At 39.5% G+C, this 12,825-nt stretch overlaps 1 protein-coding gene across 2 annotated transcripts in view; it reads left to right on the top strand.

The window, feature by feature from the left end:
* Positions 1-12,353, top strand: part of PLPP3 (phospholipid phosphatase 3) — a 54,071-nt gene extending 41,718 nt beyond the window's left edge. For both annotated transcript variants that reach the window (XM_073643701.1, XM_073643700.1), the window contains exons 5-6: positions 5,302-5,478; positions 10,676-12,353. In XM_073643701.1, the coding sequence (XP_073499802.1) occupies positions 5,302-5,478; positions 10,676-10,789 (291 nt within the window). In that variant the 3' untranslated portion in view covers positions 10,790-12,353. The remainder of the gene's footprint in view (positions 1-5,301; positions 5,479-10,675) is intronic.
* The last annotated feature ends 472 nt before the right edge of the window (positions 12,354-12,825 follow it).

Raw genomic sequence — 12,825 nt, 5'->3', positions numbered from 1 at the left:
TTTGGCAAGTACCGTGCGATCTTGGCAAACGTTCATATTTTTTTCCTTTCAGAAAATTAGCAATGGCAGAACCTGTCCGGCCAGATATTACATCATCACGCTTGGCAGCAGGAACGGGCTAGAAATGTGGGCTTTAGCGTAGCAGCGCCTGGCGTATTTTTCAGCTCTTTGGACTCTGGGAGATAAGATATGTTTTGTGGTTTTCATATAAGACTCAGAAGTAAATGAGAAAAAGCGACTTCCTTATTACACTGAGCAGAAAATGAACCTTGAGGCCGTTCACCTGCCTTAAATAAGCAGATTAACAGGTCAGCGGCTTCGAGCCAGCGGGTGCCTATCACTTTAAAAATATAACATTCCTAATATATAAATCATAATGTGGGGCTTAAAGGATTTGTCCACCTTTAGGGACATTTATTTTGCTTAAATTAATGTATCTGGGGCTAAAAATCATGTTTGCAGCTGGGTTCCATAATTTTTATCTTTTTTAAAGGCTCTTTGTTTTTCAATTTATTCAACTTTGATGTGGTCAGTCTTCACAAATAAGTTGAGCAGAGCACAGAAAAAGACAGATAACAGAGTTACCAGGTCATCAAAACAAACTCACTGACGGTTTCTCAGTTAACTCCTGCAGCCTGCAATAGACAGTTCAACAAGGAGACCGTATGAAGCAAACGGTGTAATTCTTGTTATTGAAACCCAATTGCAAAAATTATTTTTAGTCCCAGATGCATGCATTTAAGTAATAAAAGGTAGGAATCAACTTTGTCTCTTAAACCACAGCCCCACTATCAGTATTTGGTCAGTATTTGGTCAGTATTTTTTCTCAGGAGTAGGAGCCAAAACCAGGTGAGGAACAATCAGAGAAAAGGTATAATAGAAATAAGTCACCAATTCTGCATTTATCACCCACTCCTGGTTTTGGCTCCCACTCCTGAGAAAAAATACTGACCGAATACTGACCAAATACTGATAGTGGGGCTGTGGCCTTAGGGTTAGATTTAGGACGGGTTGCCTTTAAGATCATATTGATCCTTCTGTTTATTGTAGCCGGTGCTGCTGCTCTGAATCACACATAATAGCATGTTTGTTACATTGTAGCCACTGTCAAAGTTCATTTCCAGATCAGTCGTCAGACAGATAACATTCGCTCATGTTTAGTCTCGGTGACAAACGTTGCGTCTTTTTCCTTTTATTATTTATCCATCTGGATCGATATGTAGCAGAAACGATTAAACCACCAGGTGCTTCCCATGCTGCAAAGTCCAGAGATAAGTAACAGGGCAAAGTCAGATAAGAGGTTAATAATTCCCTGCCGAGGCCGAGTTTCCACGCATTTAATTTCCCCTATTTTTTCCCCCTCGAAGACCAGTGTCGGCCATGGCTCTCACTGATCGGACTAAATAACAGCGGGTTCCTGGATTTATATAGACATTAGGTGACATTGCAATGAAGAAGCTCGTGATCATGTTCAGCTGTGAATGATAAAGATCAGTGCTGCAGTGTAAAGCAGGGTGAACGAGACTGCAGCTGCTTTTTTTTAATAGCAGTTGATGTGTCGGATATTTGGTTTGTGGGTCATGGTGAGTTTGTGTCAGCCAATGTGAATAGGCAGAGCTGCAGTGCAAAGCATGGTGGAGGGACAAGGCAATAGTTGCGACAGAGGGATGCATTGCCGTGTAACTAGGCAGATTTGCTATTTAGGAGAGCGGACAAATGTCAGATCGTAGCAAGAGCCATTGTGTCAGAGGTGATTGGTCACCTGGAGCTATTGTGCGATAATCTGCAGGTCGATCACTGATTACATCCCGGGTGGGAGATGGGATTACCCTCTGTCACAGCACAAAGCTGTGATCCCTATCTGTGCCCATTGTGTTTCCCTGCCATGCAGCTGATAATAGGGGGTCTGATCTCTGCTTCGGCCCGCAGTCCTAGGGACCACCACTTGCCCCATGAAGGCGATTGCAGGGGTCAAGAGGCCCCGGCCCGGTGACTGTGTTGACAGTATTGAGGATCACTAACATTTCGTTATCACTTTAATATTTGCTCTGAAAGCTGAAACTTTGCTACAAGGCAAATCTAGTTATTTGTGCCTCCGGGCTATGGTTTATAGACTGTGACTCTTCATTTGTCGGGAAACTGCCAACTCCCAGCAAGCATTGCTGCTTCCTGATTCTTGAATAGAATAACAGGAGCGCAGTACAGACTGACACACTATCCAGTCAATGCTAGAAAATGAGGAGTAAGGATGTATAATGTCTATCAGAGCTTAATGATCAGGTCATTTTCTGTGGGGGATTAGGGATTGATCTCTAATATTATGCAAGGGCAGTCGGTCAGGACTTCTCAGTTACTTATTGACTTAGAAAACGTTGTGCGGCATTAATCGGACTAATCAGTAAGGGGGAAAGTTCTACTGAACTGGAAAAAGTTGGAATAAACTTCAGGTTTGACAGCTGCTATTATGTCTGTGCATTCATCTAACAAAGTCTCCGTCAATCACATGATCTTTAGTTTTATTCGATCACTGGATCCTTACTCTAAAGCAAAAGCATTTAATGGCTAACTACAAGCCCCAGCATACCAACAGCAACTTCATTTGCACTCTCTCTTTAAATATTCTTCATTACGAAGACTTAGACTGTCCCTTTAAAAGGACCTGTCACTTTTCAGTAATCTGTATGTTTTTTAACCTTGTATAAATGCTGATCTTCTCCTGAATCTGGCGATGTTTTTCTTTTGTTCCTGCGCCTCTCCGTTACTGAGATATGGCTTCTTCTTCCCTGTATTTAAATCTATTCTTGTGAGCAAAGGGGGTGTGGCTCTCAATGAGACACCCACAGAGAAGAGTTGGGGCCACGCCCTTCTTGCTGAAAAGAGTAGATTTGTATACAGGGAAGAGGAGGTCATATCTCAGGAATGGAGAGGCGCAGGAAGAAAAGAAAAACATCGCCGGATTCAGGAGAACAGCGGCATTTACACCAGGTGAAAAAATTACATATTTATGGCAAATGATGAATCTATTTTAAATCCTTCCTATATCATACATTATACAATTTTTGCTATATACAGTAAAAAAAATGTTAAATCCATACTTGATTGAGTTCCTGCTCACTGACTTTTACTTGAGTCACTGTGGATTTTTATAGACCATTTGTAATGACCACAGAGCTGAGTAAGTCAGTAACAAAGGAAACATCAGTTCCTGTGTCAAAGGGCAGCACAGAGAAACCGAATCCGATGTCATCCAAAGACCACCAAAACCTGTCATCTGTCCGAGGGCAGCAGGGAAAAGCTGCAGACCTTGCGGGAAGAATCGGAAATTTAGGGTTAAGAAGGAACAGGAGTGATTGGAAACAGATGCAGGAAGCAAGAAACCTGCGAATGTAGCAAAAAAAAAGAGAACCATGATATCCATGGCCAATGTGCACTGCCACATTGTGACACTCAGGGCCATAGTAAAGCTGGGGGACAACACTCGTGGCTACCTTTGTGTCCCCCAGAAATGGATACACATTCTTGAAGTTTTTGCACTTTTGGGGAGAGATCTCTAGTTCTGGTTCACTAGTCCCCTGTGTCCTGCTAATTGTATGAAGTCATCTATAAATATACAAGTCACCTCCACCCGTGGCATCCAGGCCTTCCCCTCGGCTTCCTTCCTATAGGAAGGGAGGGGTTCCTCATGGGGTCTTTTCCACCCCTTGTTATACTCATCCCAGCCTGGTCCTGTCCATTCATTTTTGATTTGTGGAGCAAAAGTGTCTAACCTCCCTGCGTCTCTTCTCCTTTGTTTCGGAGGTTCCCACAGAAATCGGACAAGTGGACTGGGCCCGAGTCCAAGGGGAAATGGCAACAATGAAACTCTCACAACATATATATATATATATATAGACTCAATGTATACACAATTTCATGGCCTCCTCGAGGCATCTACTACTACTTCTATTACTTTGATTTAAAAGACTCATTATTTAAAAAAAAAATTAGAGATACCCCCCCTCCGAAAAAAAAAGTTATCCCCTATCGATATGAGCTGATCACTGGAGGTCCATCCGACTGCTGGGACTCCTAATATCAGTTTCTGGAGGCTAGGGGTGCAGCTCTGTGAAGCCCCCTTCTTGAACATAGCAGAGGTGCGCACGATTGATATCTTCTCCATTCATTGTCTGTGGGAGTGTCGGAAATAGCCGAGCGCCGTACTCAACTTTATCCTGCAGTCCAATAGACAATGAATGTAGCGAAGGTTAAGAATGTGAACTGCTGCTGGGTGGAGAGACCAATTCCGGGTTCCAGATTCCCTTTCCCCCAGTGACCAACATGAAATACCTTCACCCATTGCTGGGGAATGACTTGTTTGTTGGGGAATAACTACTTAAATTTTGGAATTTTTGAAAATTTTTCCCCTCTGACCCCTGAAAATTTCCTTTTTTTGTCCTGAGAGCCTAATTCTGGGTTCCAGATTCCTTTTCCCCCAGTGAACAGCATGAAATACCTTCACCCATTGCTGGGGAACGACTTGTTTGTTGGGGAATACCTACTTAAATTTTGGAATTTTTGAAAAATTTTCCCCTTTGTCCCATGAAAATGTTATTTTTTTCGTCCATCCGAATTTTCAGAAAAATTAATTTCTACTGAGCTGCAGAACAAATAACAAAACCCTCTGCTTTGACTATTATTGCTTATTTATATAAATATTAGATAAATTACATTTTGTAAAAAAGATTTCACTTAAAAATGCAATTTTTTGATATATATTTTTTTAGTTCTTGAAAAAAATAGATGCACTTAACCGAACGAGGGATAAGTCAGAAATGACGATACCTCAACCTTGGAGTTTACGTTGCACAGTAGTTTCCTTGGCCTAGACCTTTACAAGCCGCTAGCATCCTCCATAGTGACAGATCTCCCGACCTTGACTTGCCTTTGGCCTCTTTCTGCCGCTAATCACAGTGTTTTGCTAGTAAATGTAATTTTATCTAAATTAGGAGCTTGGCTACTGCTGTAGGCATTCGGGAGATGAAGGAAGGAATAAAGATTTAGTAGAAGGTGAAGGACGATTAGATCTGATGTGTTAGGAATGGTTATTTATATTTTAAAAAATTACAATTCTTACATTCTAAAACGAAAAAATAAGAATAACTTTTTGATTGTGTAAAGTTAGGAGCTGTCGTGTGTTTTCTGGAGTCGGGTAGCAAGAGAACAGCGCCCCTGGTGGCCGTGTTAGAATATACCCTTAATATTTCTGGAAATCCCTATAATTATTTGGCTACAATTATTAATGATTGTTTTATTCTTTTCCAGTTTTACCTTCAGTCAAGATTTACATGGAGAGGGGCTCGCCTCCTACGTCCCCTGCTGCAGTTCACCCTCCTTATGATGGCCTTCTACACAGGACTTTCTCGAGTCTCGGACCACAAGCATCATCCCACCGATGTGCTGGCTGGTTTTGTGCAGGGAGCTTTGGTGGCTTATTGCATAGTAAGTATCCTAAATGATGGAAAGTCCAAGCAGGGAATTAAACAATCAGTCACAATTTTGGAGGAATCCTCCAAGTCCGAGCCTTAATCACGACGATTGGCTGATCCTGTGAAATTTGGCCGCCCCACCGACAAAAATCTTGTATCTATGGCCAGGATAAGTGTGGGAATTTTTCAGTATAAATGTCTGCCCTGCGCCAGCCGTCCCCAGTAATGTCTGCCAGCAGAGAAGTAACAAAACCCTCCTGATTGTAGATTTGTGGCCATCTCGTGACCATGATTGAGGCTTGAAGCCACATTGCTTGTTCTCAAACCGTTTACACAAAAACCAGCGTCTTCTTCTTTTTTTTTATTTTTTATGACCGGCGAGACATGTGTTACCACTTAATTTAGGAGCAGAGTGGAAAAATGGTCATGTAATCCAGTTTCGTCTGCAGTTTTATCTGAGAAGGAGGCTTCGGGTGAACTGAAGGAAAACACGGCAAAAATACCCAGAGATTACGAAACCGGTAGCAGTTTTCTATCTTGTAGGTCTAAAACCATGAAACTTTAGTTAATTTAGTAGTTTTCAAATAAGTTGGAAAACTTTGAAGAAGTTTCTAATGGATGGAGATAGATAGCCCAATCCCATAAATTTAGACTTGGATTATATGGGGATTTTCTTTAGTGCCCCGACTGTTCATGCACTTCGCTCAAGTCTGATCCCAAGTTTCGAGTCATGGGACCTTTTTCCACCATGGAACTTTTTATAGACCCCTATGACTGGTCATACATCCATCATGATGGCCATATCTCCATTATATGACTAATTGACCCCAAGGAGCCCAGGACTTGTTGTGCACCCAAAGATACCATACTGGCCAAGCACTAAAAGGATTATCAGGGACTATGACATTGATGACTTATTCTTTGACTGATGGAGGTGCTTCAGCACCAATAGGTCATCGGTATCCTATTATTGGAGAATCCTTTCAAAGTGATTGGCTCCTTTAAGCCCTGATGCTTGGTCATGAACATTGAGTCCCACATTCGCTCCCACTGCAACCAGTTCCTAGGGTTTCTCGCCATTGTTGTCTATTTCCACGTATCGGTGATGTCTACAAACATCATCTCCTGTTTCTTTTCCAGTCTCCATGCCGATCCGTCCAAGTCTTGTAAAATGTGTAGGGACAAAGCAGTTTTTATAGACTGACGTATGACAGCCACGTAGGAAACAGCTGGTCTCACACGAGGGGTTGTAGACTATTGTGTCTCTGCACAATGCTCTTACATTGTGTCTACAGTACAAAGAGACAAGGATTCCAGAACTCACGGGCTTTATGCTGCCGTATTGCTGAAAATGAAAAATATAATAGATTATAAATATTGGCGGAGGAAAGTTGCATGTCAGATCAGTAAGCAATTTTGGATACTAACCTCGAAAAAAATAAAATCATTGGCCCATTTTGGATCGGTGTTGGACTGAGCACTGATAAGTCATTGTGCTGACTGCTGCCGCCGCCACCACCACTGCCGCCGCCATCTGTACAGGCACTTCACTGTCGCACAAATGGTAGGGCAGATGCTGCTCTCACACAAAGCTCCCGGCACAGACTAAGGTCATTCCTCCCGGACGTAGAGCTGAATCTTTCCTGATTATGGTTAATGGTGGCGTGATGAGACTTCACCGCCGGCGCTTCGAGCTGTCATGGAATCATCAGAATTCTATAGGAAATGTACACTGTCATGGTCACGCTCATTGGCAGGATGTGAGCACACGCTGACCTTTATCATATCCCGTATGGTTAAAATGACAGCATCTCGCCAGCATTACAGAGGCTCATTGTCATGTCCTCACATGAGTCACATTACAAAAGTAACCTCCACCCCACCAAAAAAAAAAAGTCCTGTATAAATTCTATGAAGTCCTACTAATTGTCCCCCAGAAATGGCTAAAGCAGAAGAAGACAAGTTTTTACGCTGTTTTTTTTTTTCTTGCAACATCTGGTTTCAGGTAATTCTCCAAAATTCCAAAGTCAGCACAAATCTATACTTCACCCTGGCAGCCGGTGTCTGCAATGTTTCCAGAGATGTGTTTGATTTCCACTACATTTCCCCAAAAAAATGTACAATTTGACACATCAGCCGGGAATGAATGCACATTCCTATCCCTGAGTAGACCAGGGGAGTTTATTTTTTGGGTGGAGAACTTCACTTTTCAGGAAGTGGACCAAACCCAGTACAAAAAGCTTCCCCCCCACCTTTTTTTTTTCTCTCTCCTCTGTATTCGCCGCCCTTCATTGTGTGACCCAGAGAGGAGAACTCGCAGCCTGGAGAGCTTGTATTTCATGAGCCCTGCCAGTTGTTTATATAACCTCCAGCCATTGGGAAATGGTTGACAGCTGCCGTAAAAAAAAAAGACAAAGTGCAACATGCTAGTAGGTTAACAATTCCCGGCCTGTCACTCCGCAATACCTGGAGAAGCTGGAAAGGAATTTTTAATGGTTGATTTTGCATTTGTAGTAAATTATCAGCTGTCACCTACTACAGATGACATGGTGGCCATCATAGATAAAAGAGAGGGTCCTGCTTTTGAAGGTCGCCAACCCCAACTTTTATGTTTGTTTTTGCTGCCCCTCTGCTTGGTAAGGAAAACATAACATTCCATTCTTCTTCTCATCCAACCATCCATCTATCAATCCATCATGGTCAACCTAATTTCTGTCCTAAGATGCCTCACACCCCTGGTGGAAAACTCTTGGGATCCACAGTCCTCCAGTAGGAGAGACCTATAGGGTCTTGACTCAAGGCTATTTCAGATCTTGAACCATGTATGAAGTGGTTGCCCTGTGGTGGGCATGGCTCGCCAATAAGATAGTAGTCTCGCTGGTAAGCAATGGCCATCCTAACGGTGACATACACATTACATGTTGGCCAATGTCTCCAATATGAGGGAAACTGGCCAACTATTGAATATGTATGATGGTGTCTTTTCCTTCCCCTTTAATGGCAGATGTCAGGGAAATGAAAGACCTGGTAGTTGGATTTCAATATATCCGATCTGGATGTGGTAGCAGCTTTACTCCCTATTGAGAGCACATGCATACTCTGCCGAATTGAGCATGTGTATATATGAGGAGGTCAAGAGAAATAGCTCTTGGTCCTAAGATCTAAAGTTTACCACCATTTTCAGACCCCTATGTGTGCAGACAGAAGAAGAATCAACGTCTGTGAAATGTGGTGGAAAAGGATATTATCAATACCATGGGTGGCAAGAAGAACAAACAAGTCAATTTTGGAACAAACCAAGGTAGAAATGTCACTCAAGGCAATGCTCACCAAGCTACGACTTGCCTACTTTGGACACATTATACGAAGAAAGCAATCACTGGAGAAGGACATCATGGTCAGAAGAAAAGAAGGAACAAGGCGCTGAGGAAGTCCAGCAAACCGATGGCATGATACTATCAAGATAATGGTGGAGAAGACCCTGGTGGACCTATGAAGGCTTGCACAAGATCCATCTTCCTACTGAGCATTCATCCATCAAGTCTCCATGTCCCAAAGTCAAGCCCAACGCTGTTAAATAATAGTAATAATATGTGCTTCAGTGGGGATCACCATCTTATCTGTCCATCCATTGAAGGATCTCATTGTCTTCCAATACATGGTCCAATAAAATGATACAACTTGGTCCTCCTGGACCCCAATGCAGAAGCTTTACTAGAGCTCTAACACAACATTGTTGCTCTACTCTCATGTGACGGCAAATATTTTGGCCCCTCTTCCGAACCCAGGGGGATTGTTTCACAATCTGGCAATAAAAATGGGTCAGGTTTGATCAGTCAATGTGCAGACGTCCAGTACGACCTCCAATTTCATGCAGGAAAAATAAACTGTGGACCAATAAAATACATGTAAAGCGGCCGTCACAGATGACCCCAGAGGGGGGATTCTTACTTCTCATCCTACACATTTTTCCGCCTGTATTGTATGTTGTCCCCAGTTGACACTTCGCACTGTAGGAAGTTAGGTGGACCTGGCCGGTGATTTCCCCGCACACACCCGTCGTGACTACGTCCCTGCCCTGATATGTTAAATGTCGTCTATTTCACATCCTGCAGGCGGCTTCCGCTATTGGGTATTCAGGAAATCGTGGTCAAATACCTCTTCCTTGCATTGGTTTTGACCGAGATGTCAGCGGGAAGAGGAGTTATAGTGTGCGACATTATTCCAGGAGTGGGATGTGGAAGGAATATTACACAGCAGGAAACGTAGACTTTACCATTAGTAAAGAAACCTATGAAGTGGTGGCAGACCTATAAATCCTGGAGGACTGGAGTCAGTTCTGCAGATTTTATTTTTGTGCAATATTTATTAAACATTAAATTAAATATGATAAATAAATGTAAATATTTATTTATTAAATAATGACACAAAAAGTGTTCAAAAATGAGTTATAAATATTACATTTAAATATTAAAATAAAAATGAAATATGTTAACCTATATATTTATTAACAGTGATACAAAAAATGTTCAAAAATGAGTCTTCCATATTAAATGTAAAATTAAATATTAAAAATAAATATTGTTGTTAAACAGGTCACAAATATTAAATGAAAAAGCAAATTGAAAAATAAATATAGTATTGTAAATATAAATATTTATTAACAATACAAATAAGTGTTTAAAAATTAGTCATAAATATTAAATGTAAAAGTCAATAAAAAAATAATACTGTAAATATAAATATGTATTAATTATATAAAAAAGTCAATATTAAATGAAAAATTAAAGATTAAATGAAATAATACATACAAATTAAATTAAAACGTAAATATTGTTAATATAAATATTTATTGACAATGATACAAAAAAACGTTCGAAAATGAGTCATCAATCTTCAATATTAAATTAAAAATTGTTAATATAAATATTTATTAGCAATAATATAAAAATATTCAAAAGTGAGTAATAACTATTACATTAAAAATCTAATTAAGTTAAAAATTATATATTGCATAAATAATAAATATTGTTCATCTAAATATTTATTAACAATTATACAAAAATGTTCAAAACTGAGTCGTAAATATTACATTTAAATTTAAATATTGTTAATAGAAATATTTATTTATTAACAATGATACAAAAAATTTTCAAAAATGAGTCATAAACGGATTGATTAACCTTCTGTTCTTTATCTTTTTTTTGCAGGTGTTTTTCGTATCTGACCTCTTCAAGACACCGAAGAAAACCTCAATCACCCCTCCTCCTGTGAAGAAAGACTCTCTGTCACCTGTGGATATAATTGACCGAAATATTGTATAAAAACCACCGTCAACCGATTGCAGAAGAACTTCTGACAGTGAATTCATTGACCTGCTGCTTTCCGATCTCATCAGACAGTAGAATGTAGAGAAAGACTCTTTGACCCAACCAAACGGAGACTCGAAAGTGAAAAAAAAAAATGTCTGAGGCCTTTATACGTGGCATATTATGGGGGAAAGTTCAGTCTAATGGAGAGTCAAGAGATGACGTAAAACGCCGAGTTGGAATTCCAGATGTACAATTGGTCTTTTATCTGTTCATGTTTTAATGAACAACCTATTGTTCATAAATTTATGAACTCTAAACTTTTTTTTCTTTTAACAAAAGGGAGTCGTCTTTGACAATAGATATTCTTGGCTTGTAGTAAAGCTGATAACGATAGCACTACATAGATCTCTAGAAAATATAGCACTCGTGTAATAAGGAGACCATCCGGGACTCATGGTTGGGGATGGTGTCTCTGTTCTTGACCATAAATGATGGACCTTATAACGCAAATTTGTAAAGATAGTAAAGATAAATATATATATAAAATGTATCATGGACCCAGCCAAGCCCGAGTCTGGAATTCCCACTAAGAACATCAAAGTTTTACAACTCTTCTCATATCTTTCTAGAGCGAAACCCAAAACAAACCCAAAACCCAACGCGTTTCTTGACCAGAGACTCTCAGAAGGTGGAAAACCATTAGTGGCCTGTCTTGCTTGAGACTTTTTAAGCACTATAGATTTTGGGTTTGATACCCAATGCAGATGACATACGGCAGTTTTAGATGGGTACCGCTGGACGGTATGAAAACCGAATCCATTGTAGTCTTGTCCAATCTCGTTGACGTTCATCCATAGAGTCATGACATTTCACAAAAGACACGATATGAAGCGTTCCGAACCATCGTAAGTACGGACTCAAAGGCATATATATATAATTTACTTTGTAACTTTTACACCTTTAAAAGGGACTATACAAATCTTCTTAAATCAATCGCAATATTAACTGCAAAATAAAGAGAAAAAAAAACAAAATCCGTCCTATCATTTCAACAATAGCAAGCTGATTTTATTTTTTTTTTATATTATATATTATATAAATAATGTATAAAACAGTACAAAATTAACTATGTAAAATATTATTTTTGAAAAAGAAAAAAAACAAAAACAAACAACAAAAACGAAATAATTTTTAGATATATCCACTATGATCATTAACGGTGTCTCGACCTGTGTTATTATTTTGCTGCTTAAAGAAAACAGAAAAAGAAGCAAAGGTTTTTTTTTGTTTTTTTTTTGTATAGTCAACTAAAATATTTTTAGATCTGTGGTAGTAATTTCTCTATTAAATGAAATCAATAACCAGTGGCAATTGTGTAAAACGAAAGAAATTGTCAGTATTTTTGTAATGTTTCATATTGTAAAGGAAAGAAAAAAAACATGAAAAAAAAAAGAATATTATTCGAATACTTTTTGTAGAATTCACAATTGTTTTTTTTGGGCTTTTTTTTTTTCTGCAAAAATTTGCTGTACAAAAATGCTTTTTAAATAAAAGCTCATAATGGATAATTATTCTATCCCTTTGTGTCTTGTCTATTGTTATTTTTTTGTGGTTTGTTTAGAATTTTTATTTTGGGGAGAGGCGGGAAGGGTGTGTGAAGCCAATAGCTAAAAACTGGATATTTTTTTATTTTGGGTGGGGGGAAACAAAGAAACTTCTAGACATTTTATTGGGAAAATATACCCAGTACATGTCACAGAAGTGAAACAACCACCATGTACTACTAATCTAGCTGATTATCCCTTACGAGTCCGTTATCCTGTCCCTTGAAATGAACTAAAGACAAAAGTCATGTATTGATCATTGGGCAGACATGCTATTGGACAATGGCAGGAACAATGCATGTTGGGAAGAGAAGGATGTTCCTGAACCTAAAATGCTGGAAAAATACTAATGGAGATCTGACCTCTTAAATAAAATGGATGTCAGGTTACAGAACATGAGAACAGTCCCTGGACATATTGGATTGATATATGTACCAAAAGCAG

Source organism: Phyllobates terribilis, unplaced genomic scaffold, assembly GCF_046119375.1.
Source record: "Phyllobates terribilis strain yellow unplaced genomic scaffold, ASM4611937v1 Scaffold_8__6_contigs__length_399053987, whole genome shotgun sequence".
NCBI lineage: Eukaryota > Metazoa > Chordata > Amphibia > Anura > Dendrobatidae > Phyllobates > Phyllobates terribilis.
This window is presented reverse-complemented; position numbering and strand designations above follow the sequence as displayed.